The sequence below is a fragment of the Protobothrops mucrosquamatus genome, unplaced genomic scaffold, assembly GCF_001527695.2.
Source record: "Protobothrops mucrosquamatus isolate PMUCROS unplaced genomic scaffold, P.Mucros_1.0 scaffold_253, whole genome shotgun sequence".
Lineage (NCBI taxonomy): Eukaryota > Metazoa > Chordata > Lepidosauria > Squamata > Viperidae > Protobothrops > Protobothrops mucrosquamatus.
The window spans coordinates 2,177,237-2,204,756 of record NW_015386329.1 but is presented as its reverse complement, the minus strand read 5'-3'; the positions used below and the strand labels follow the sequence as shown (position 1 = coordinate 2,204,756).

Here is a 27,520-nt window from a genome sequence, read left to right as displayed (position 1 = left end):
ATATCTTTGAGGCCAAACAAATCAAGTTTTAATATTTCATGTCAACATTGTTTGCAGCCCATCTCAACTCCCCCCCCCCCATTCTGATTTCTTTTCCCTGGATGCTTCTGTGGTTAATATTTTTCTTAAGATGTGGAACTCAGAAGTTGACAATGAATTTCAGTGTAGCTTGTCTAATAGAAAAGAGCAGGAGAAGTCCGGGAAATGATGCTATTGTGAATGAAACCAAGACTACGTGATCTTTTTTAGCAGCCTTGTCTCACTGTTTGCTCAAATTCAGATTATCTTCCATTACTTGGATCAAATCACAGGTAGTGCTGCCAAGGAAATTCTCTCTCATGGTTATGATTTCTTGTACCCTATGACTGACTCCCTCACTTAACTTTCCTACCGATATCTAGCCTGAGCCCTGACATTTTTTGGCTGAAGTCCTAAACTGGCTGACCCTACTTAGCTTCTGATCTGAGGTGAGATTAGAGTTATATTATCTGCTATACCTGTTAAGAACATTTATAAAATACTGAATAGCACAGGCTTCAGAGCAAAATGCTGCCATATTCTACTGAAGATTTTCTTTCATGATAACATAGATCCATTAACTAGAACTGATAGAAAACACTTCCTTAACTAGCTCTTGATCCAGAATTTATTTCTTAAATGTATATTTTACTGTCTTGTCTATAAGGATATCAAGAAAAACTTTATAGTAAATCATGAACTCATGCCCATGATTTACTATATTAGTAAATCTAAATTGATTTATATACGCATGTGATCTGCATGATTTATTCCTAATACATTTCTCTGGCTTCCAGTAATCAATGAATTGTTTTCTAGACAATTGCAGACATACTGCTTAATAATTAGTTCTAAAATAATGCCTCATTTATAGTTTCTCTCTTTTTTTTGAGGATAGAAACAGAAAGTATCTGTCTCCACCGTTATTCTTACACTTTATCTGTTCTACAAGATTTCTTAAAAATTATAAACAGTGTCTTTAAAAACACACCTGCAAGCTCTTTCATCACCCTGAAACTGCTATTTTACTTTTCCAGTTGCTTCACAATGGAACAGCTGTGCATACTTGAAATTGGTAACTTAAAATGACAATTTAAATTTAGCAATTATTTCAGGCAGAAAGTATGAGAAGGTGGAAATCTTGATTGGTGCAATATTATTAAAGAAATAATTTCAGAGGTTTTCATAGGCCTACTATATAATAAACTGATTTGATTAGCATACAGTATTAATATGTTGGTGAATACGCAAATTGTCCTTATATTGCAGGTAAAAGTTGCTGGTGGAAAGAGAACTTGTGAGAGAAGAACAGGATTTAATAAACTCAGATAGAATAAATCGATTAGGAATATTTAAAAGAGATTAGGTATGAGATAACTATTGGGTATATCCACCATTTTTGCTTTTATTTTAAGAATACAAACTGAATTGTGTAGTGTATAATGTTTAATGTTTTATGATGCTTTTTAAAGCTTTGTCTTGATTAATAAATTATTAAAATGGATAGTAAATATAATCTCTGCATTTTTGGAATTAAAGAGTATAATATAACAGTGGAAGAATTCCTTCCAGAATTGCTTACTTGTGAGAGGTACCCAAGGAAGTAGTTTTGAATCTCTTGGCAAGCTACATGTCAGACCTGACCTCAGAGAAAACTGTTTGTATCCCAGATAATTGGGTTAGCAGCCAATTATTGTTCTGGATCACATACTTTCTCCAAGGAAAAAGCAATATTTTAAGCACTCAGCAGCTTAAGAGAGTGGATTGGATGTATTAATAAGGAAAGATTTGAGTTTGGTTCCCCGCCCCCATTTTTTCTGCTTTTCACTTTATTCCATGTACATTTCATCCTCCCCTGGGGCTGAAAAATATAGGAGCAGAACATGAAACCTGTATCCATTATGCATTCTTTTTTATGTTTTATGTTGATTACAGTGACTCTGTTCCAGAAGAAAGCCTGAGGAGAGCCAAGCAGATCGGCTTCTCAGATAAGCAGATTGGGAAATGTCTGGGACTGAGTGAAACTCAGAGCAGGGAACTGAGAATCAAGAAGAACATAACCCCTTGGGTGAAACAGGTATAAATGCATACCCATTAGCTGCTGCTATTATTGCTATTTTGTTGTAAACACTGAAGATATAATACCAACTGGAAGTACGTATATTTGATAATCATTGACATTGTTAATTTTTCATCTCTCAAGAACAGTGTTCCTATTCACAAGAACCTGGTTGCACAGGGTGTACCCATATTGCCAAATTGACCTGTTGTGAGAATAGGCCACAACAATTTCTGGAGAGGAAAAATGGAAGATGACATGCTCTACTCATCTCCAGCATATTGAATGCAACCTCTAGCACAGAGGTCACAACTCCTGGACCATGGCCCACTACTGGGCTGTGGCCTATTCACAACTGGGCCACGTGAGCGGTGGGCCAGCATGCATTCGCATAAGCAGCAGGCCAGTGGACCTGCACAAACGGCGGGCCAGTGGACCTGCATGCACAGTTCAACTTGTGACATTTGCTGTCTGTTGTTATCTTCCCAGTTCTGGCTTTGTTCTTAAGCCTTGATCCTGTGTGGCCAGAATTAACACCTCTTTCTTCAAGTTTCCTGCTGTTAGTCATTGCCAGATCTTGTTATTATCTGCATTGGCTGCTGGTATGTGTGTATGTGTGTCTCTCTGTGTGTGTACTGGCCATGTAATACCTTGCTTGGCCATGTCTCTTTTCTTCATTTGGTCTTTCTTGTAGGCCAGTTTGGTCTATCCAATATTCAGTAAGCCTTAGGCATATATTAGCTTCAGTGCACCACAGATATATTTCTGAATTTTTTTTCTTCAATTGTCTGGTGTACTTGCAACATTCCATGCACATTTATGGCGAATAGAGTTTGTCAACATTGCTGTATGGATGAAGCCCATGACTTTTTTTTTGTCATTATTTTTCTGGTCTTCCTAACCAGGGCTTTTAGTTCTGTTTTGGTCATACATTTGTCCAGTCCAAATTCCACTGAAATATCTTGACTGCATATATGGACACTGTTGAGCAGCAATTGTGTTTCAAATGGTGATTTTTCCATACAGCTTCAAATTGTTCATGTAAAAGGAAATGGAATAGCCTGGCAGATGTTTTTGATATTTGATGGCCATGGTCTGATTTGTTCAGTATTGTTGACAAATGAATCAGTACAGCAACAAACAGTAGTAGTGATGATGAGTCTCCTTGAAGGATTCCTTTCTTGATATTAACCTCTCCCAGTGACTACTGACCCACTCCGTGTCTTCCATTGTGCCATCAATCTTTACACAAAGCTTCTGTGCAAAGTTTTTACTGACTCCTGTTAGTTCTAGGCACTTGATTATTTAGTCAAATGGCAGGGAGTCAAATGCCTTCCTGTAATCAATCAAAGCTACATTCAAATCGGTCTTCCTACTATTATTACATAAAAAATTGTGAAATCACAGCTACTAGTTCTTCAGCTGATTTGGCCTTCATACACATCAAGGTCTCCCTAACACCTAGGATGTTGTAATGTATTGGTGTAGTATATGTGTAGATCCAAGAAATGTGGCTTTTGGCATTGATAGGTGGGAATTTTCTCAATGTGAATATTATCCAAGTGCCCTCCAAGATTTGTTGTTGTTGTTACCTTTTTATTTCCCTGAGCTATTTACTGGATTTTTTTTAAAAAAATAAATCTACTGTTTAAAATGCTATTTTTTTCTAAATGTTCCAAGAAAAATACAGTGATCAGTTCTTGTAGTACTTTTTCATTTAGTTTGCAATTGAGCTGAGTTAAAAACCAAGCAGTTGTCAAGTGTGAGAAAAAAATAGAACACTGATGAATTTGTTAAAAAAAGAAAGCCACTAAAGTGGCTTTCTGGATCGGGACGCCCTACGCACGGTCACTCAAGCCCTCGTTTCCCGCCTGGACTATTGCAATGCTCTCTACATGGGGCTCCCCTTGAGGTGCACCTGGAGGCTCCAGCTAGTTCAGAATGCGGCTGCGCGGGGGATTTTGGGGGTCTCTAGATGCTCCCATGTAACACCTCTCCTGCGCGAGCTGCACTGGCTGCCGGTGGCCTTCCGGGTGCGCTTCAAGGTGTTAGTAACAACTTTTAAAGCGCTCCATGGCAATGAACCTAGGTATTTGCAAGACCGCCTCCTACCACATATCTCCCTTCGACCAGTCCGCTCCCACAGAGAGGGCCTCCTTAGGGTACCGTCGGCCAGCCAATGCCGGCTGGCGACCCCCAGGGGGAGAGCCTTCTCTGTGGCAGCTCCTGCCCTCTGGAATGACCTGCCCCCCGACCTACGTACAATTGCGGACCTGCGCCTCTTCCGCAGAGCCCTGAAAACTCATCTGTTCCANAATACAATGCTAGGGTGTATTAATAGAGGGATAGAATCAAGATCACATGAAGTGTTAGTGCTGTTTTACAATGCCTTGGTAAGACCACACTTGGGATATTGCATCCAGTTTTAGTCGCCACAATATAAAAAAAGATGTTAAGATTCTGGAAAGAGTGCGGAGAAGAGCAACAACGATGATTAGGGAGCTGAAGGCTAAAACATATGAAGAACATTTGCAGGAATTGGATTTACTAGTCTAGTAAAAAGAAGGACTAGGGGTGACATGATAGCACTGTTCCAATATATGAGGGCTGCCACAAAAAAGAGGGGGTCAACTTATTTTCCAAAGCATCAGAAGGCAGGACAAAAAGCAATGGATGAAAACTAATCAAGGAGAGAAGCAACCTAGAACTAAGGAGAAATTTTCTGATAGTAAGAACAATTAACCAGTGAAACAGCTCGCCTTCAGAAGTTGTGGGGGCTCCATCACTGAAGATTTTAAAGAAGAGACTGGACAGCCATTGTCTGGAATGGTATAGAGTCACCTGCTAGAGCAGGAGGTTGAACTAGAAGATCTCCAAGATTCTTTCCAACTCAGTTATTATGTTCTATTCTGTTATTTGCTTGAGGCCATCCAGGAATCACACAGACTTAAATAGGATTTAAACTTTTCTATCAATGTACCCCACTGTCTATGGTTAATGAGACTGAAGACCAGATCAGTTCAGTTGCAGTTATTTATTTTTGGTAAACCAAATTGAAATTGTCCACTGCATAGTGTTAACTGATACTTAAAATAACAAATATATAAACTGCTTATAGTCCTGTGCCTTTTTTCCTAGTAGAAACATTCACCAGCTAATTCCTGCTTCAATTTTTCTGACTTTTTTCTTGCCATATAAAGTTTTGATTCCTCTTCGTCTTCTTTTAATAAGGTTCACATTTCATCATTGGCTACTTCTACCACAAGGAACTGTTTCACTTCAAAATTCCCTGATTAGTCAGATCTAGTCCATGTTTTCATAATTAGTTTTCTTTAGTATTAACAATGTTCATTGACATGCTAACTTGTGATTTCACTAAGTCCGTTTATCTAGAAACATTTAGGCTGAAAGAGAGAGAGAGAGAGAAGAGCTATAGTGGTAGGTCTACATCCTACAAAAGGTATGACCCCCCCCCCCAAAGCCCAGTTAATAGAAACATTCTGTCATGGAATGTCCTAACTTTGATAAAGGGTAGGATATTAAGTGTTCCAGAATCAGTCTGACTTCACTTCTGACCTTTGAAAGGCCTGTTCTGAAAGTTCTGGTAAAAATCTACCATTGCTGAAACACTCAGGGCTCATTTTGAAGTCGGACCACTTTTGGTGTACTTGTAATAGCCTGTTTTGAGTTCTGAATGCCACGAGTCCTTTTCAAGGTCAAAATGTTTCACATCTATCCAGCAAGCCAGCTTCCTGACTGACTTCGTCCAGTGCTAAAGCCAAGCAGGGTCTGGCCTGCTTTCTAGTGGATGTGAGACAATTAAGAGCTGTTGGCTATTTTGGGAAGTTACAAAAACACCCTGGGAAGGAGGAAATGGCAAACAACTTCCATATTGTTGCCAAGAAAACTGTATGAGCACATCTGTTCAATGTGCTTGGGGGAACCTTTACATTTACCCAGCAGGTCTAGCCTTTATTTTCAGCAACAGAAGTCTTTCTTAGATAATGACTTCCCTGATTCAAACTGGAAATAGGTGAAATAATGCATGACTGGAAATAGCTGAAGCATCCCAAGTAGGTGTTCTGTGATTTAGCAACTGATCTAATTTTTTTTTAAACCAGCCTTCAATCTTGGGCACACCGAGCAGTACATAGCCATAAATGGTCATCTGGCCTGCTATACAATAAAACAAATACAACTCAATATTTTGAAGACTACATTTGTTAGCCTTAGAAGCCAAACATGTGATCTATAGGATTTGTCTCCTGTCACTTCTTGTCACCAAGCGATTTTTCCAAGATAGCCAGCTGTCTCTCTACATTGTTTAATATCCGAGCATCAGTCATTGTTAAAATAAAAATTAACATTAAATAATTTTCACTTAATGAAAGGAAGATCTGCTTCTCCATCTTACTCTGAACTGAGCCATTTCCTCTGCTTTGGTTTTAAAGTGAAGTAAAAAAGATGATCCACTTTTCTTTGTGACCGTAATATGTGTAACTCCATTTGCCTATCATTCTGTAGAACAGTATTTTAAGTGTTCCATCATTACAGGTTCATTCAGAATTTATTATGGTTGTGTAATATGTTTCTCAGCTATTTGTGACAGTCCCATAGTTGCTTTCAAATGTGTTCATATTGTTGTTCAGTTAAGGGATACTGAAATGAATGTTTTATGTGCTTTTCTCCTTCTTTTTAAGAGATCATTGGCTTCTCTTGAAGTTATTGGTGAATCTATGTACACCTAAAAGCTTGTTGTCCAAATACTGTCCCCTTTCTTGCTTCACTTCCATTACATTCTGATCCCATTAAGGCAAGCATGAAAATTTTTGTGGTGCTCTGGCTTTGCAGCATTGGTGACCGTACAGTGTTCCTTGAATGACAAGCATCAATTTATCCTTTGACAAGTCTCTCTGTCTCTCTGTGGTGTATGTCTGTGGGGCGGGGAGAGAGGAACCAAAAGATAATTAAAAAGGAAATCTATAGAGTCAGAACAAGATATTTTTTTTACTACAGGCTCAAATTGTGTTCTATGCTCTAATTCAGAAAGATGTATATTAATTAATTAATTTTTATTTTGTGGTCACAGACCAAATGCAAGCGCAACAAAAGAAAACACAAGAAAAATATAATCACAAACAATTAAACACCAGAAGCCTTGGCTAAAGAGAATTACAATGTTCTCCTCTAATAGTTACAGCTCTTAAAAGAAATTTAGAAACCTGAGAAATAATATAGGAGGAGCCATCCCCTAGACAATATAAGACCAAATTACTAACAATTCCAAGGAGAGACAATAATTTAATTCTGCCTGTGTATATAAAAGGTCAAAAGTTGATATGGACACATGAATAACAAGCTGTAGTTGCAGCTAATCATGGCATAGGTTTAATGTTAAAACACCTTTACTGCTGAGCATTAGCTTTGCTCACCTTACCTGAGAGCAAACCCCATTGAATAAAGTGGGACTCCCTTTTGAGAAATTAGGAATGTGTTTATCCACATCTGGCAAAAAAGTAGCTTATTAGGTTAAGTCTGCACACAACAGAATCATGTAGACTTTTGAAACTTTTAATCCAGATATCAAGAAAAGAATTTGAAAGTTTCCTCCATAACTATTAAGCATGACATTACCATTTGAGAAGCAGAAGAACTCCTCACTCTGCAAAATGAAAGATATGCACTGTGTGTGTGGGGGTATTCTGTTGCCTGAAATGTATTAAATAAATAAAGCAGAAGGATGATGGATGGTTAATCTTACACATTTTTTCTGCAGAAAAACAATCTAGGATTTCTTTTAGTTTTGATTTAAAATGAGACCAGTGTTACTGTGTGGTGGAGGGCCAACCAACCACATTCCAGGTTTATGGTTCACTCTCCATCCACATTAGACAATAAATTTGATTGATTCCTCTAGTTTTATTCTTTGAAGACTCTTTGTTCTTGGCCAAACCTTGGTGGTCTCCAAAGCCTCTTGTGCATACATATTAGTGTATGTAGGCATCAGCAAGGAGGCAATGAATTTCAGTTAGTGCTTAAGTTGAAATTAGTAAATTAAAATAACATTTGACTGATGGTTGCTTGTATTGTGTCAGTAAGTACTTGAACAGAAAAGTAACACACACACACACACACACACACACACACACACACACACACACACACACGCCCTGAAGAGAAACAGGACAAGCAAGGAATGGTACTGCATGAGCCTGACAAATAGTTGTTTTCATACTGACAATTCTCCTCTCTTTTATAGATTGATACGCTGGCAGGAGAATACCCTGCTGTAACTAATTACCTCTATGTCACTTACAATGGTCAGGTAAGTGCTGTCATTTACTAGGTTACACTATTGTGTATTATGATGTATTTTCTCCCATTAATATCTATTGACCTTGCAACTCAAATTCACTCACTCTGTAGGGAGTTATAGTTTACAGCAGTTGGCAGAGGCATAATCCCATTGGAGTACAGGTGGAAATCTTTTCTATTATTTTTACTGAGCAAGTAAAAATATAGCTGGGGGCTTTAAAGTCTTTTTGAACCAGAATAGTAGACAGATAAGGAATGAGAATTTACCCAGAGCACCACAGTTTTATCTTCTGTGAAGGACTACAATAATATACACCTTTCTCTGCTGCAGATGGCCAAAGAGGAGGAGGATGATTTAGTTATTTATAAAATTTATTTGCCACCCATCACGTTTCAAAGTGGCTCTGGGTGGCTTACATCCAAGGGTCCCAGAGATATAAGTTTTACTTGCCAGTTTGCACTGTGGAAGTTTCTTTTCTTTGGGAAATTTAACCTCTTGCTGCTAAATAAATTTGTGGAGTCCAATATGTTGCAAGTGCAATGGATGAAACTGTCCCATCTCATTTCATGCTGGTTATTGACAATAAATTGTATAGTGAAAAAAAAACCTAATTCTCTTGGCCTTTGTACAAATGATTTTGATGAGGATGATTGCTTCAAGAATTTGGAAGCACTGGAGGAATGCAGCAGAATGGTTATTGAGCGAATGACAGAGTTTGGCTGAGGAGATGAGCTAACTTCTTTAATAAAGATTCTGTGGGAAGTATTATTTCCCAGTATTATCCTTCTGCTAGCATGCCACTGAGTCATTAGGCATCCACAAAAATACTAGAGAACTGTAATGCCAAATCAATCTGGGATTTATGTTTGAAAGAGTTGCAGACCAGTAATTAATTATTTGAGGGAAAGGCAACTGAACAGTAAAAGCAAAAAGAAGAATGGAGACCATTCTTAGCTAAAGAAGCTGAGAAGGTAGGGCATAAAGTACTGGAGAATGATAGCATCAAAGATAGCAAGATGAATCACGATAGACTTTCAGCCAAACATGGCAGAGATAATTAACTTTTTATGCAATATTTTGTAGGCTGAACAGTCATTAGTCTGAGTCAAGGCCAGATGAAATGGAAATCAGTTAGTATGGGACGTCCCATAAGTCTGTGGCAGTGGAGTTCAGAAAGAGTTCAGCAGGCAATGACAATCAAATATTTAGCCTGCAATTCTATATGCTCTTAATCTACATGTACGTTTAGTTGCCTCAGTGGACTTAATGTGTGATCATTATTGTGTTATGGTGAAGATCATAGTAACAGATTATGGTTTATTTCAGGTTAGGTTACTTTTAGGCTCTGGTTATCACCCAAACAAGACCTCAGGCTAGACATTGTTTAACCCCTCCCCCCATTTCTGGCATTCTGACAAAGAGCTACAATAAGGAACTGCTCCTGGCTCATTTTAATCTCCAATGAGTATGTGAAGACTATTACTTCTGACTAGAAATTTGGGATTAAAAAAAATAACATTACCTGATCAGAATAGCCTACTACTATGGTACTAACTTAGACACAGTTATATATGCTGTAGGCCCTGTTCACACTACAGACATTGAACTGAATCATGGGTGTCATATGAATACCTTAATCAAATCTCAGCTACTCCAAGAAACAAGCTGAATTTTAGTATCTCCCATCCATGAGAATTTTTAAGTATGGTCCCCTTCAATAACCCTAAATTCAGCAACAAAGTGATTAACAACATCATAACCCCAGGGTTCTGCTTCATCGTGGGCTGTGCCAGTGGTGGGATTCAGCCAGTTCGCACTACTTCGGCAGAACCGGTAGCTAATTTTTTGTTGCCCAGGCCCAGAATGGACTTCTGGAAGCGGCATCCACACAGAGAACCAATTGTTCACATATTTGAATCCCACCACTGGGCTGTGCCCTCTACAAGCATTCCTTGTGATTCCAGTATTCCACAAGTCAATAGTAATACTACAGTACTATACTACAAGATGATAACACTCCTTTACTAGGTCATTATTCATGCCACTATTTTTCAGCAAGCCCTAGACTGTGTCTTACACGATTATACCAACTTTAAAAGGACCCTATATTAAAAACAATAAAATAAAGTAAAGCAAATAAAATCAAATTAAGCCCTTACAATTTTATTTTTAGACTAAGAACTGTGAGCCAGAAATGTTTTATTCCCATTAGCCCAAAGGATACTGCTGACAATAATTCTGGTGACTTCGTTTACTGTGTTATATTTTAGGAACATGATGTAAAATTTGACGACCATGGAATGATGGTGCTGGGCTGTGGACCATATCATATAGGTAAATCTTGCTTCTATAGCTTCTTCACTTTTTTTTTCCAACTAAAGAACCTTCTTTAGTTGGTACTGTCTTGTGTAATATCTTTTCCTGTAGTACTTGAATATGATATGCCAAATAATTGCTATTTCAGTATCCTCAAGCATTTCATTTTGTAGGTTTTAGAATTAAAGAACTGTTTTCCAGATGGAGAACTTCTAATAAGTTTTCCATCCAGAAAAAGCTTGTATAGAAATAAATCTTAAGGATTATGAAGATGTGTTGATAGTAAATGGCCAGGGGATCTTCTCTACTCCTCACTTTTCATAGCAATCCTCCCCCTTCTTGATTTATCTGTCTTTATACTTTAACAGACTTGATATTTATATGTATTGCATTAACATTTACTTCAAATAATGTTAACTAGCATTACCATTTAGTTGGGATTTGAAATGACTAAAACTACTTTCATATTTCATTGATACGTTTACCGCATACTTGGAAGGACAGCTTCTGCTGAATATATATCTGATTTCCTGAACTGAGTGCACAGTACATATATCTATATATGAAACCCACTTGGAAATTACACCAAAAATATGGAGATCAAATGTAAGGCCAGAACCCATAAATATTTTTCACAAATATGGTGAATGCCTGGGCAGAAAATAAATTTATTCATTATGTTTTAGCTATGGTTTTAGATAAACCTTTTCTATTAAGACATATAAATGGCTTGCAGCCTGACCCATCATATGTTAAATTAATTTTAAGAAGCTACTATTCAGTGGATTTATTAACTACCCAGAAATTCACAAAGGCACTTCTTTTATCAAGGTAATACATATTGTCAGTGGATGCAGGCATGATGTTACAGCTGCAAACTTCCTTCTTCTGACCTTGACATAGCAGTTGCTTTTTAAACCTCCTGCCTAATGTTGTTTGTTAAAAGCTCCAACTCTTTTTTTGGCAGGAAGTAGTGTGGAGTTTGACTGGTGTGCTGTTTCTTGCATCCGCACCTTGCGTCAGCTCTCCAAAAAGACAGTTGTGGTAAACTGCAACCCAGAGACAGTGAGCACCGATTTTGATGAATGTGACAGGCTTTACTTTGAGGAACTATCACTTGAGAGAATCTTGGACATTTACCAACGGGAGGTAATTCATTTTAAAAATGGTCCAAATATGTTCAACGTAAGGAAAATCAAGACCTCATAAAATAAGCTAAATCATTTCACAAATCAAAGTTTTATTTCCCCCTTTAGCAGGGCATTTCTTAAAGTTACTAGTTTTAGATACTGACATCATATTTTACAACACATAGTTAATCCTAGTAACTGTTCAATAATGAATGCCAAATAAATATATAACTGTGTTTCAAAGATGACATATTGCACAATATTTATAAGCTAATTTAATTATTTCACAGTTATTTATGGCATAAATTGTCCTGCCCTTGCTGAGCTTAATTTCAACCTGTGACAATGAAAGCAATTACACACATGCTTAATTTTATGCTTGAGGACAATAGTGTTGATATGGATGTAATTTTTCAACTGCGAAATATAAACTTAAGGACGCCACACATGTATATATGTGTGGCATTATAATAACTTCATGAGATGTGTTGACTTTTTGTGATAGTCTGTTCTGTTAGAACTGCTGAAGATTGTTGTATTTTATTAAAATGCAAATTGGCTGAAACAAACAAACATTACCATGTTTCTGAAAGTTTCTTTATACTTGTTTCTTACCTGGGCGATCCTAAAAGGTTACAATGCAGTTCCTAATAGCTGCTCAGTTTTGTCCTTGTTTTCAGGGAAACCAGTGGAAGAGTTCTTAGCTTGACTATGTAAGGGATGCCATTTGCAAATAAGACTAGCTGCTTTTCTGAAAAGATAGAGATGGATCATATACTAGAGATTCATGAATCTTAGTTTCATTAAGAGATGCTTCTGGGTTTATGTGGATATGAGGATGGATGCACTTAAAAAAAACAGCTATCAATACTATTATTAATGGGATCTGTTCAAAAATGAAATAAGATTTTATCATATTGCCTTACCGCCATGCATTTGGTTGCAAAGCTTAGATAAACCAAATATGGAACTGCAGTGAGTACCCAATCCTTTTGGATGGATTTTGGTGGAGGGAGGTGAAGGATTCTGCCAGAAGCAGGAAGAGTTTCTTCCCTTGCTTCCAAACATTTTGAGAGACCTACTGTTGGGGGAAATGAAATGCTGCAATTGTTAGCAAATGTTGCATGTAACATTCTGTCTCTGGATTGCTCCTAGGCATGTGATGGCTGCATCATCTCTGTAGGAGGGCAGATCCCAAATAACCTAGCTGTGCCACTTTACAGAAATGGAGTTAAAATTATGGGAACCAATCCACTGCAGATTGATCGTGCAGAAGATAGATCTGTATTCTCAGCTGTTCTTGATGAGTTGCAGGTGGCCCAGGCACCCTGGAAAGCAGTCAGTTCCTTGGTGGGTAGATTTATTTGGAATCTGAATTTAATCACTAGTTGAAGCCAGTATCCATGACTTAATTTTTATCTGCTTAATTAAAAGGTTGCATTTATTCTTTGGCAATACTGTAGTACAGGGGTCTTCAAACTTGGCCCTTTTATGACTTGTGGACTTCAATTTCCAGAATTCCTCAGCCAGGCATGCTGGCTGAGGAATTCTGGGAGTTGAAGTCCACAAGTCATAAAAGGGCCAAGTTTGAAGACCCTTGCTGTAGTATAAAAAAATAACAAAAAGCCTCCTTTCGCATAGGAAGATGGTTCAGCAACTTTTTTTTCTCATGTCATCCTCCTTGTCAGAGAGTTTGATTAAAAAGTTAGAAAGAATGATTAACAGAATTGCAAGTAATAAGTTTGAGCCTCATTGAAGTAGAAAATGTTGGAGGACTCAAGTTTTCTGCAGATACAGTATATCCAAATGCAGTGATATGAAAATCTTCAGGATGGGGAAGGTTGTGTTTAGTGTTAACAGTATTATAAATAAAGTATATTTTCCAATTCTTTAGGAAGATGCTGTGGAATTTGCAAACTCAGTTGGTTACCCTTGCTTGTTGAGACCTTCGTATGTTTTGAGGTAAAGCATATTCTATTAGCACAAGCTGAAATTCCTGCATTGCTCAATTAAACTGAATAGATTGTGATACTAAAGTGCCATACTTAGAAATTTAACAGTTTTACCATCCAGCAGCTGGATATCTAATGAATGTAAAGACTGACATATTTATCCTGTTGGCTGCTTGCTTAGTAAACTGGAAATATGCCTTTTAGATTTAACATTGTCATGAAAATTTCAAGATATGTTAGATAAAGTATACTCTTCAAACACAAACTGTGAACTATGCTTATTTTTTGCCACTTTTACCAATGCAGGTTTTGGATCATCTGCTTCCTGGTATCCTCATTATACCCAGCTAACTCTAGAGTCTACTTGTTATCCCTAAAACTGTTCTTCTCTTTTGTGTCCGCATTTTCCTCTTATTTTTAATTTAAAAGATTCGGACATATACTCACAAAAACACAATAGAAGTTTAGGAGGATCAAATAATGCTTCTAGTTCCCTTTCCGGTGGTGGCTACCTAGATGCTTCTAAAAATCCAATGTGCAGCAGATAAAGGCAATCATGTCCACATATTCTTTGACCCGAGACATATCCGGCATGCTAAAGGACATTGATTCCAAATATGGGCTTTCCATTTAGCTACCATATGTGTTAACAGAATTTATCCATGAACTTTGTGTGTGTGTGTGTGTGTGTGTTTGTATATACATAGGAGAGACAAATTCATGTACATATGATACAATAAACATCTGAGCTAATGATGTTTATTTCCACTCCTTTTTTTACTTCCTTCTACATCTTTGCTTCATTTTTTAATCAGTTTGCCCAGAACTTATTCAGAGCCATTCACTGTCTTGCTCTCTACTTACTTGCTTCACATTTCTCTGAGCAAATCAGTCTACACCAAGGAAGGCCTTTCATGATTGTTACTGAAACTATGGTGTACTTGATGGCATGACTGACCAGGCCTTAAGAGCTTATACTGAGAAATTCTGAGGCCTTTTATGGCTTGAATCTCAAGCTGAAAAACAACAGCGTCAAATTGGTTCCTATAAATAGTCCACAAAATCTCTCTTTCCAATGCTAGGAAAGGATGATTTCTTAACTGGAAAATTGAGTTTTGTAGCTTCAAGGCCCTGGAAGGTACTGGCAGTAAAATGACCATTCTCTGTAGCCAATGCTTCTACAGATGGGCTTATTTTGTTTGTCTGTTCAGCAGCTTATTTAATCTCTCAAATATCCATGACTATGTCCATTGCATAATAAGGACATATTGGAACAATATCTATCCTTTTCTAACTCATATAAACATTAGTTCTAGCCACTAATATCTGGAAACACAGCACATTAAATAATAAATGTTAATTAAGTTGCATATCATGAAGGTCCTACATATTACCCACCCCCAAAAGCAGGGATTTATTTACAATATATTATCCTGTTTGATATAATGCAGCTTGATCCCACATCAAGTTCAAGTGGCCTGCTTTGAACCAAGTTTGTAGTTGTTCCAAACTGAACCAGAACTTCTATAAGCAGTCCAGATTAAGGAAGGAACCCTGTCAATTTTGGGGCACTTTGGTTGGCTGTAGAAATGCAGAATGCAGACTTTGAAAAATTGCAATAGTTCTTGCATATTTTCCCCAAAAGCAGGATATGGAGGGTAATAAAAAAAGAGTGGATTCAAATGACTAACAAATCTACTTTCTAATTGTATAGAAGGAATCTTCAAGGGCTTCCCAATTACTGTTTTGGAGACAATATTTGCCTACAGTGATATGATATAAAGAAGCACACTAAATGACAATTTGCAGTGCCATTTGAAACGGCCATGGAAATCACGAGTAGATTTTATACATGGTTTCCAAATCAAACTATTTCCTGCAAGGGATCATCTGTGATGCTGTTTTAGGAACAATACCCAAAGCAAAAATGGCAGATGTCTTACAATAATACATCTTTTTTGTAAGTTGTGAAAAGAAAAAAAAGAAAAGAAAAAGAAAAAGGATGCCTTAACGGAGATTGCAGATTTCACTGACATTGCTGTCTAACCAATCCTCTTTGTCATCCAATTTGTAAGACTTTTTTTTTTTTTTGCATAAGTTTCATCCTTGTGATCTGAAATTAGCAGGGTTATTTCCAGAGGAGAGGCAGATGCTGTGTAGTTTTAAATGCAACACATTTATAGACAATATTTAACCATGAGGAAACCAGAATTTAAACAAGATTCCAAAACTTCTGTACCTGTTTTTTTCAAACTGGGCACTCTTTATCTTTTCAGGAGGCTGGGGGGGGGCAGTAGGGGGTCAAAAAGTTCAAGAAGGCAGCCACAACCATATGAGCAGCACTTTGCCATTCTTAATGTGCATTGCAAGCGATGTAAGGGGAGAGGCTTGGATCATATTGTTGGGGCCTCCATTGTGACTTTTTTTACTGCTCTTTCTCCCTTGTCAAAAGGGTTTATGCTTTCTGTACATTTAATCCCATTTTGTTCTTACAAAAATACTTGGCAGTTTGTGTTTTTCCCATGCTAATCCACAGAAGACTCAAATCACAGTTTGTGTTGGGCCCCGACCCATGCGGACAATCTTTAGAGATTGACATGAAGTTCCCATTTTCAGATGCCCCAAACAGAACCTGCAATAAGGGTAAAAATAAATAAATAATGAAACTGATAACCATCCATAAGGTTTAAAACTCTAAATAAATCAGAAAAATATATCACAGAGATCTGGCATATTCTGGTTAATATAAATGCGTCTAGATGACTTTCAATAATGTAAAATATCATTCCAATTTTATTTTATTTTTTTAAAAAAACAATCTTGGTTTCCATAATTTTCTAGTCTAGGATGTTTCCCAAATAAAAATCTAAGTCTGAAAAAAAAAGATGCTGCTGCAATAAGGAGTCATCTAACCAGTCTTAATGGAGCTGTTCACACTGTAGCATCTCTTTTTTTTTTTAAGATCTCACGGAAGCCTAAAAATGGAAGCTACTCTAAAGAATAGTAGAAAGGAACTCTTTCAAAGTTCAGAATCTGAAGATTATATGCTGAATGTTTGTCCCCAGCATGAGTCACCAATTTGACTGGCCTTGCTCTTCCTATTTCCCATCTGACAGTGAATATGCATGGATAGGACCACAAAAGACTGTTGAGTGATTAGCCACATTCAAAACTAGGCAGATAAATGTCAAAACAGACTTCCTGACACTTGGAAGAACTTGAATCCTGAAGAATTACCTTTAAATGTCAGCAGTCTTCAGCATTCTGGTAATTTATCATAGCATGTTATTAACTCATAAAAAAGTGAAGAGGGAAGGAAAAAAAAAACCCTGTGAATGATGATATCTTTGAAATAAGCCCTAAGAATGTTCATACTCTCAACCCTCATCTTTCCACTTTCATTTCTTACTGCCTCTTAGAGACAAGTATATTTACATCATGTTGACAATATTTTGAGTTAGGCGCTTCTATGTGAAAATGCCCCCCACCCCCATTACTATTTTCTGTCCAATACATGCTGTGGTAGCTGCTTTATTTCCAAGACATAGCTGACAAAAACAAAGAGAGGCAGTGGCAATGAGTTGAATCAATGTGCAGGAATATTCTAAATATCCCTCTCGAAAGCTTAATGCAGCGAAGAGCTTATTCATAGATGAGAGGATTGGAAGAGAAATAGAATTTACTGAGCACATTTTGCAAGTGCAAATGGAAACTGAGTTGAAGCTTTCCAATAAGAAAAGGGAACTATCAGTCTGATGGAGGCAACCCGGACACTGAATGAAGCAGAAAGAATATTTAAGCAGAAAAAGGCATTTATATTATAGGGTAGCTAGACACTATAAGGATATGTGCATTCAATTAACTATGAATTAACATTAAAAAAATCAATCAACCCCATTTTTAAACTGGATTTTTAAAGCAGTCCAATTATTCCTAAAATGGAAAAGTTTAATCTATAGATTATTTAAAATTGTTTTGAAAATAAATTCTTATCTTCACAAAGATATTTAAAACCTTCCCCCCCCCTCCTGTTCAATTGTGTTCAATTCTCGGAAACTATCTGGACAAGTCCTTGCAGTTTTCTTAGCAAGGTTCTTCAGAAGTGGCTTGCCATTGTCTACTTCCTAAGGCTGAAAGAAAGTGATTGGCTCAAGGTGGCTTTGTACCTAAGGCGGGACTAGAATACACTGTCTCCTGGTTTCTAGCTTTGATGCCTTAACCACTACACCAAACTGGCTCTCATTTGACATGTACCTTTAACCTAATTTTAACTGGAATTGAAACTATTATTTCCAGTTGGACTCCAACTGGATTTAAATAACAAGTTTCTATATTCTTATAAGCATTGTATAAAATATTACTTTCAACAGGGGTCAAAATTATGCACAGGCTGCAAAGTAATAGCTGGGTAAACAAAACGTATCTGCAATGCCAAATTTGTTTTGAATGGCAGTCTTTCTTAGCAGAAAAAGTGTTCCATGGATCAATCAGACAGTTGAATTTGTTGTCTTGAAGTCAATGATCAGCAGCGAGAATTAAATGTGCTTTTTGTTTGCATAGTTGATTCCAGTGAGATTTTTCCTTGTATTTCCCCCCCCCAATGATTTAGAAGGAAACTGGGAACACATTTTCCCACCAACAAATTTTATTAAAAGACATAATTATTTGTGAGCCACAGCTGACTTCATCAGTTGCTTCAGATGCACAAAAGGTTATGCCTTTTAATAAAGTTTGTTAGAAAAGATGCTACCAGATTCCTTCTGACTTTTTTTGTCACCAAACATTAACATAGGTCTTACAATTTTAAAAGGGGAAAATTCATCTGAGCCCAGGACAACTTTTTTCTTACTTTTTGAGGGATACATATTTTTTTCTTCTGAAGTCTGTACATTTCAGCATCTATTTCTTTTTTAAAATGACAAAACAACTATGCAAATGGTTTATTTGGCTTGTGAGTTATCTGTCTAACTATTTTCCATGGTTTTTCAGAATCATCTCATCATGCACTCCAGCTGACAAAATGTCGAATACAAAAATGTGTTGGCATAACTATGATAATTTATTTTGGTGTTAAATTTTAATAGCACAATTATTTTAAAATTGCATTGACCAGATCTTATGTAAACCGGTCACAAAGACTCAGTGCCGTTAAGTTAGACCATATTTTACAAAGAAGCATTTCTGGCAAACATCAAGTTGTGTTTGAAAAGACTGAATAAAGACGTTTTGCTAGGGAAGTGTTTCTCAAACTTGGCAACTTTAGGATATGTGAATTTCAGCTCCCAGAATTCTCCAGCACGGCTGAGAAACCCTGTTCTAGAATATCTCCTATACAGCAGAATGGTTCACAGCTCCTGATTATTAATCTAGACCCCCCCCCTTTTTTTTTTTTACTCCTTTGGCGTGTTCTTAGGCCCATTCTCATGTTAGTGGTAAATAAGGAATAATACTGCTTTCTTTTGGAGAACAATTCTTTCAGCTTTTCAGATCCTTAGATACAAGAAGTTTTTGAATCTAAAACTGTTTTCTTTTATCTTTCTCATTAGCGGTTCAGCAATGAATGTAGTACATACAGAGAAAGAAATGAAGAAGTTCTTGGCAGAGGCAACCAGAGTTTCACAGGTATTACACAAAGTTTTTCTTCCCTTCTCACTGCTACAAGTAAACCGTTAACATTTTCAATTAAACTATCCTCATTTTTTTTGTACATTTGAATACTGATTGTTTCAGGATGTGAGGTAATTTGAACACATTTAACTTAATTATCCATTTCTAATTGATCCGTTTTGTTCTATCTATATTTATAACGAGTATTGTACTGCAGTTGTATCTAGATAATTCACAGGAAAGAGACTTGATTTCTAAAATTTTGTTTATATTCTTACTAACATGTTGGTGGCAAATTCTGGAGAGATCATCATATCTCAGTCCAGAGTCATATTCCTGTTCCATAGCTGTGCCTCAGAGAAGAATTTAGAAATTCAGGAATAACTTAGCTTCTATTTCTTTTAAACAACATTCAACAATGCTGTGTTTCTGCTGAGTTGCTTCTGTAATTGTCACTGACCTTGATGTTTAATGTATGATAGAGCTGTAGGATCAGTAGGTAATCCCTTAACACGATTAAAGATGTCTAAGAATGCTTACCAGCGTAACCAATCTCTAATTACCTGGACATCCTGCTTTTGATCTGAGCAGAGAAAGCCAAATCAGGCTGGATTATATAACAGTGTATACTACACCCTCTGGGAAATTCTGTGGTGGGGAATAGCTGGAAAGAACTGTGAAATGTAAACATCATCTCCCACTCCCCTCCATCCTGTTCAGGATCTACAGTTAATTCTTTACGCAATGGAACAAATGGGAGCCAGCTGTAGGACAGGGAGGCAGTGTTTTCATTTAGAAACAGAAGAGTACTGCAGTGCAAAGGTATTTTGCTTCAGGGTTGGCAGAAAGTTCTAATTCAACTGAACAGACCAATCTATATTCATCCAGGCAGTCAATTTTATAGGCTGGCATTGATTTGGAAAGTTATGGCTGTTTTAAATCTCTTTAAGGAAAGAACTGGGGAGAGGCTTGCTGAAGGCTAAACATGATTGGATGACTTGATACTTGTCAGCTGGCACCAGGGAAGAAAGGAGCCCCATTTCTACCAGATTTGGCAAATGCAATCAGTGGGCATCGGGAGCAGAGGCCCCATAGAGTTGGAAACATTCGCAGTAAACAAACAAAATCTGCCTTTTAACCCTGACATTGAGGAATGTTTTGCCCTATTTTAAATATATCTTAAAGCAGATGATGTTACATTTTAAAATAAACCACTTCTCTGTCACCTGTCTTGTGGACCACTTTTGCTTGGACGGTTCCTATGGGCCTTTTGCATGGTGTTAAAGATCCAGATATTCCCACAAGCATTTGGGTGGGGAGATTAAGGACCCCTCCTTATCTGATTGCATTGTCTTAGTAATTGGAATATGAATGGTTTTTTGACCCCAGGGATCTTTTAGAGGGATCCTGTTTCCTAAAGTGTAGTCCTAAGACCCCTGGCGATCCCCAGATTCTTTCATCAAAAATCAAAATTATTTGCCAGCCTATGATGAAAAATAATACAATATTAAAATCCAATCAAATAGTCATGAGAAGCGAATGCATCAATTTAATTTTTCATGTGGTAAATATTGATAAATACTACTCAAACAAACAAAAGCTCTTTTGGGGTCCTCCAAAATTTTTAAAAGTGGAAAGGTGTCCTGAAAGTAAATGTTTAAGAAACTCTACTTTAGAGCAGGACTCTTTTGGAATAGTACTACTTTTGGAATACTGATATTATGAACTATGTTATTGAGTTTTTTGGTTTTTCATTTGTACATTGTCCAGAATAATCTTGATGGGATATAGGACCAAAAAAATGGTTTACATACATACGTACGTACATACATACATACATACATACATATATGCTGGGCAGAAGATAAAAACATTCCCCTCATCATGGACATATTTGGACTTTATTTTCTCTTGACAGTACAGAAGGTAAGGATCAGATTAAAAAATAGGCAGCACATTCTTTCCAAGACTGACCTTTTGTCGGGACTTCAGCTTTCAAAAATGAGCCAGCCAGCAGCTTCTATCAAGCCACTTAGACTAGATTTTCAAGAGCTTAACACCCAACATACCAATCACTTTTGGACATCTGGTTCCAGCTGGGAGCACTCTCCTTTTTAGAAAATGTGGTGCTATGTGTGATTGGCTTAGTATCACACACTGAATGTGTGTTGAGAATCAGAAATACAGTTAAGATTTATTGAGGGCTCCTTCTGTGCCTGCCTGGCTTCCTGGACCATGAGATTGCCATCAGGGCTGCCTCACCATCACAGTCCCTTGACTGATGCTGCCAAGATTTCAGACACAGAGAAAAGTGGCAAACAAGAAAATTCTGGAATTATTCCAAATGAAAGCTGTTAGCAGGTAGTTCTGAAAAACAATTTGACTAGAAATTATACAATTCTGAATGATAGTCCATGAAAATGTATAACCATGGTAGGGCATCCACAATGGGAGAAATATTGGGACAAGATTTGGACAGAATATCAGGCTCTTATATAGCAGAATGAGTAGGAAAAATGCCAGATGCTGCAGACTCACCTTACTGTATTTTGAAGCCAGTAATTTAAATCTAAATTTCTCCTCTCCGACTCAATTGAATCAAAGCAGGTGGTAGCATCTAGCCAGTTACAACTGTTTTCAAAAGGCTAAGTTGGATTATCACTTGAACAGGACACCACCAGGAAATCACAGGGATGTAGACTAGCCAAATAAATAAATAAATAGTAAAGGCAATGACAAATCAGTGGTAAATTCCATATTGTGGACATGTCCATATATTCATCAGGAACTAAAACAGACTTAAGGAAAAGTTTACTACTGAAGTCCCTAACACTGTGCCACTGGGAAGAAAGACTTAAATATCCTTTTTCCTATATTTCCCTCATTATTTCCTATGCTGTTTTTCTCATCCAGTCCTCATTATTTCTCTCATCTTCCCTTTTTCCTTGCCTTGTCACATCTCATCAATATCTTACTTATGCTCATTCTTGCCAAACACAGGTGGGGAAAGGGTTATACCCAGTCAGATTTCTGGTAGCTTGGTATGGTGTGCCTTTTATTTCTTCAGCTTTTCCACCAGATTTCTTTCCAGCCAGTTCAGAGAGCTAACTTTGCTCTGATTTCTTATCCTGCTTGTTGAAGACAAGTTCTTTGTGCATTATAATTCCTATAGAATACCAACATCATGTACAATGTACAAAACAATAATAAATCCCTTTCCTGAACTGCTTGGGATTTAAATTTTCACAAAGAGGAAAGAACCAAAAGAAGTAAAGAGTCTTACTTCTTGCAACATTTGGCTAATGTTGGCCAGGACATCAATTGTGGGTGTTTATAATACATTTATTGAGAGGCCAAGTTGTAGAAAAACTAGGAAAGCTGAAAAATGGTGCCAAGGTCTGTTCAGGAATTGTGGATTCTAAGGAAGAATGTTGCACTCTTAACAAGTTCTAAGCATGTCGGTCAACCGGGAAAAATATCCAGACTCCTTAAGAAGCGAGAAAGCGATGAAACTTGAATAAGGACAATAGATAAGGATGTACAGTTAAAAAAAAGACAAGACTATCAGGGCTTTGGCAAATAAAAACGGGATATAAAAGTTTAAGGAAGATTATCAAATGATGATAGAGATGTGACAAGACAGATAAGGGGGAAAATGCAGAAATCCAGGCAAAACATGACCAAAGCATAGTCAAAGGATATCCTCCTACTTGATGCTAACATAAATATAAGATTATTGTAACTTATTTTTGCACTGGTCTTGAACTGTAATGGAGAGAGAGGGAGAGGGAGAGGGAGAGGGAGAGGGAGAGGGAGAGAGAGAGAGAGAGAGAGAGAGAGAGAGAGAGAGAGAGAGAGAGAGAGAGAGAGAGAGAAAACATGTACAAGAAGAAGGAGCAATTAAAGCTGGAATGGTCTACACTACTTGTGAAGTGGGCTGAACATTATTAAAACCAGTAATTTACCTGATTTGTCTTTACCCTAACCCTAACCCTAACACAATCCTCTCTTTTATTTGTGTTCTACCTCATGTTCTTCTGTATATTCTTTCTGATTTTAGAAGGACAGTTTCCAAAAATAAATTCCAAAATTCAGTAGATTTTACAATAGTTTTGCTTCTGTACAATGGACAATAGGAAGTCTAGAAGATTGCAAATTGTTAACACATTAGTTTACACTCTTTAAACAAGACCTGTTAACTCTCAGCCTGACAGGTGGAAAGAATCTTGCAAGCAAGGCTTTTCTTGGACATCCCAGTACCTGCCTCCATGTGGGATGAATGTTATAGCCAATTATTCACTGCCCCAAATTGTAATGGATTACAGGAGCCACAAAATGATCTACAAGAGGCCTGTAATCCCACCCCACCCTGGTCTCTGGTGCCTGAACAGGAGACTAGAGGACTCATTCAGATTCAGACTCCTGGGAAGATCTACACCCTGAATTATTCAAATGTCACATTGACTGGTGGGCTCCCTTACTTGCAGGCTTATTTACTCATAATTACTGCCAAATTCCAGCTGCTTGGGAGCTCTCTATTGTGGTCACCATTGATAAAAAGGGCGACAAGGGTAATCCCTCAAATTATAGACTGATTAGTCTAATTGATATCATAACAAAATTGTATGTCAAATATCGTTTGCATAAAAGATACAATTTGAGGACTGGGAAATTGAAAAAGGCTTGTTACCTGAAGAGCAAACTGGATTTAGGTCTGGGAGCTCCACTATTGATAACTGTTTTATGTCATCTAAGAGAAAAATACACGGCTTAAGGGAGCCAATTGTTTACAGCTTTCATAGACCTCATTACAACATTTGATTCAGTGAACAGGGAAACTTATAGACCTGAGCATGGATCTCAGACTCCTCTCTTTAATCAAGGAACCAAACTCATGCCTAAGGGGATGCAGAGGAACACATTGTACCCAACAGAGAAAGGTAGTTGCATTAAAGGCTTCAGACAAGAATGTTTACTGGCTTCATTTTATTTAACCTGTATATTAACCATGTCCCATGATATGCATATGCCTAAAGTTAAAAATAAACATGCAATTATTCTGCTGTATACAGATGACATGGTATTGATGCTGTTCTGTCCCCGTTCCGACCCACACACCCAAACAGCCAGCCGAGGGTTAAAGACTTCTCCAGACACCACTTCACAGATAAGAAACTTGGCAGCCGCTCCGTAGCTGCCTGCCAAGACCTTTTACTCCAAGCACACAGAAACAAAAACAATACACACAGTAATTTCGGTGTCGTTTGATGAAACGGTCTCTAAGTCGAATTGTCCGTCACAGAGGTCCAAATGGCCACCACCACCCTTTTATAGCCTGTGGGGTGTGGTCCAGTGACTCAGCTTAATCTCTGGCACGTCTCTTTTTCTGCTGCGCACGCTTGTCGCTCCTATGCTGGCGTGGATCCAGCCACAACTTCTCTTCCTCATTGTCCGACACACCTGGCTCCTGGCCCATCTCAGAAACACCTGGCTCCTGGCCAATCTCAGAACCACCTGGCTCCTGGTCAATCTCTTCTCCGTCGGGAGACACCTGAGGCATTGCCAAAGAGGAGGGTCCTGGAGAGGGAGGCCTGGCCATCTCCTCTCCTTCATGTTCGGAGCCTTCTTCCTCCGATAAGAGGGGCTCACAAGATGGAGCCACAACAGATGCCATATACCCTGGTAGAGATAAGAAGACTGCTGCACAGGTTTAGTTCATACTGTGCATTCAACTACTTGAATATCAATATGTCTAGGACCAAGCTAGGGTTTTTTTTTCAGGAAGGGGTGGAGTATAAGTATAAGTAGAGCCTGCATAAGGAACATATAGATCAGATTTAGTCCTATCTATACTTGGGAATAGTTTTGTAGAGACAGATTTTTGGCTCCCACATTTAAGAATTCTGTAAGGTATATACATTATACCATTAAGGCAGTTCACTAACCACAGCTACCCACTCTGTCTAACTCCAATCATAAATGTATATAACAGCAACATTTTTATTTATTTATTAAATTTATATGCCACTCACTGTCAAGTGAATTTGATCACATATGACGTAAAGCTGTTGGGATATATAAATGCCCCCTTACTGGTTTAGATATAGTCTACTTTTTTTTTAAAAAAAATGATTCTTGGGGATAGATAAATCTAAACCGACTCCAGCAGTAAGAGCAGAGCTGGGTACACTTGCTATACAAAGCCATCTAATAATTAAACTATTCAACTAATAGCTGAAGATCTTATCTATCGACCCAGATAGACACCCAAACTGTGCTTGGGCCAATTTACTTTCAAATGCCACCTCACAGTGTGGATTCTCTATCCAATTCCAAGCCCCATCAGATCTGAAGGCCAAAAAATCTTTTAAACAAAGTGTCATTGATGTGAGTGCCCAATATGATTTTGCACTACTTAAACATGTTAAGTCCTTGAAGTGGCTGGCTCAACACAAATCAGCCTTCCAGTTAGAGAAGTATTTAACAACCAATATGCCTCAACTTCTTAGAAGAGCTTGTTTCCAAAAACTAGACTCCCTGGTAACAGAGGGGAGGTTTCATAGAGTTCCATTTGAAGAAAGACAGTGTATTTGTGGAACACCAATTGCTGAAGACATTGGGCATATCCTTTTTGTCTGCAAACTATATTCTGCAGAAAGGACTGCTTACTTACATACTTATTTAAAAATTAAATTTTTTTGAGACACCTGGGAGATACTGTAAAAATGACTATATCATTTCCTATCAACTCTACAGCAGATTGTATATAGGAATTATGGGAGGCAGGCTGGAATTTATGTTTTTCTTCCTTCTTCCCAACGTGTCATGGATCAAGAACAGTGTGATGGTTGGAAAAGAAGTCTCTGCAGGAATATAAAATTGAAGCCTACAATTGCCAATTTCACCCATGATGGCAGGGTGAGGATAGGGAATGATTGACTTTCCACACAGGAAGAAATTTAGTGCAGACTTTGACAGCCAAGTGTACGCTAAGGTCTGCATTCCTTTAAAATTAGTGAGATGTGTATAATTGATTTCAGTGTTGTTACAGTATTTTTATTTCCATTTTAAACTCTCTAGAGCCATAAAAGCTTTGTGAGAGCCATTTTCTTACACTTTTTTCTTTTAACTTTACTTCTCCACTTCAATTAAATATTTCTAAAAGTACTTACTAACTTGAATACCGAATATATTCTCTCTTTATAACAGGAGCACCCTGTTGTCCTAACAAAATTCATTGAAGGAGCGCGAGAAGTGGAAATGGATGTGGTTGCAAAGAATGGAAAGGTAGACACTTTTCTGCTTTGCTTTTTCTTCCCAGGCTTTATAAAATGATCGTAGAGAGACTTGACAAATGTTCCATTTTCAACTCTAGATAGAAGTTCTTTACAGCTGAGCTAAACAAAGGTAGACTGAACAAAGATTTTATACAACCATCTAGCCTTGAGAAATGTTTTGTCAGTAAGCTGTTTTTTTTCCAGTATGAGCTTCTTTACAGATCATATTGCTTGCTCTTGCTCGTTGGAATTACTTTTATTGTTTTCAGTTTCAGCAGGGAACATTGCATTTACTTTACATTGTTTGTAATGCATCGAAAAGCTGTCACCTTTGCTTATTTGCCTTTCATCTTTCCACAGTAAACTGCTGGGTGTAGTGTTCAGTGACAATAACCTTTTCCTTAAAGCCTTGCAAGGGCCATTAGATACTGGGCATCTTTCCCTGTCATAATGTATAGTAGTGCTATACCAGATTAGTCTGATAATTCACACAGTCCAAGATATTTATCATTGCCACTAACCATAGCAATTTGATAGAATTCCCTGAATTGTGTGTACAGACCCCCCCCCTAATTCTGGTTTAACACTCCAGCATTGACATTCAGCACTTTTCCTGCTTCTGCGGATCACAGACTTTACAAAATATTGTGTAAGGACCCACCCCACTTTGCATCTTAAGAAGACAGAACTCCTGGAATATTTCTTCCAACAGGCATCTTTATTAAGAGAAAGCTGGATGCAGGCGTTCTAGACAGGACTTGGGTCCAAGCTCTCCCATTCAAGGTTTTAAGGGATCCCCCATTAGCCACACCCCCGTCACCCCCTTCTCCCAGCGACAATCCCAG

At 37.7% G+C, this 27,520-nt stretch overlaps 1 protein-coding gene across 1 annotated transcript in view; it reads left to right on the top strand.

Annotated features, from left to right (window-relative positions):
* CPS1 (carbamoyl-phosphate synthase 1) overlaps positions 1-27,520 on the top strand; it is a 158,637-nt gene that overhangs the window by 94,164 nt on the left and 36,953 nt on the right. Inside the window, exons 22-28 of the mRNA XM_015831044.2 lie at positions 1,954-2,095; positions 8,337-8,402; positions 10,664-10,727; positions 11,677-11,858; positions 12,995-13,189; positions 13,734-13,801; positions 19,338-19,413. Coding sequence (XP_015686530.2) covers positions 1,954-2,095; positions 8,337-8,402; positions 10,664-10,727; positions 11,677-11,858; positions 12,995-13,189; positions 13,734-13,801; positions 19,338-19,413 — 793 coding nt within the window. The remainder of the gene's footprint in view (positions 1-1,953; positions 2,096-8,336; positions 8,403-10,663; positions 10,728-11,676; positions 11,859-12,994; positions 13,190-13,733; positions 13,802-19,337; positions 19,414-27,520) is intronic.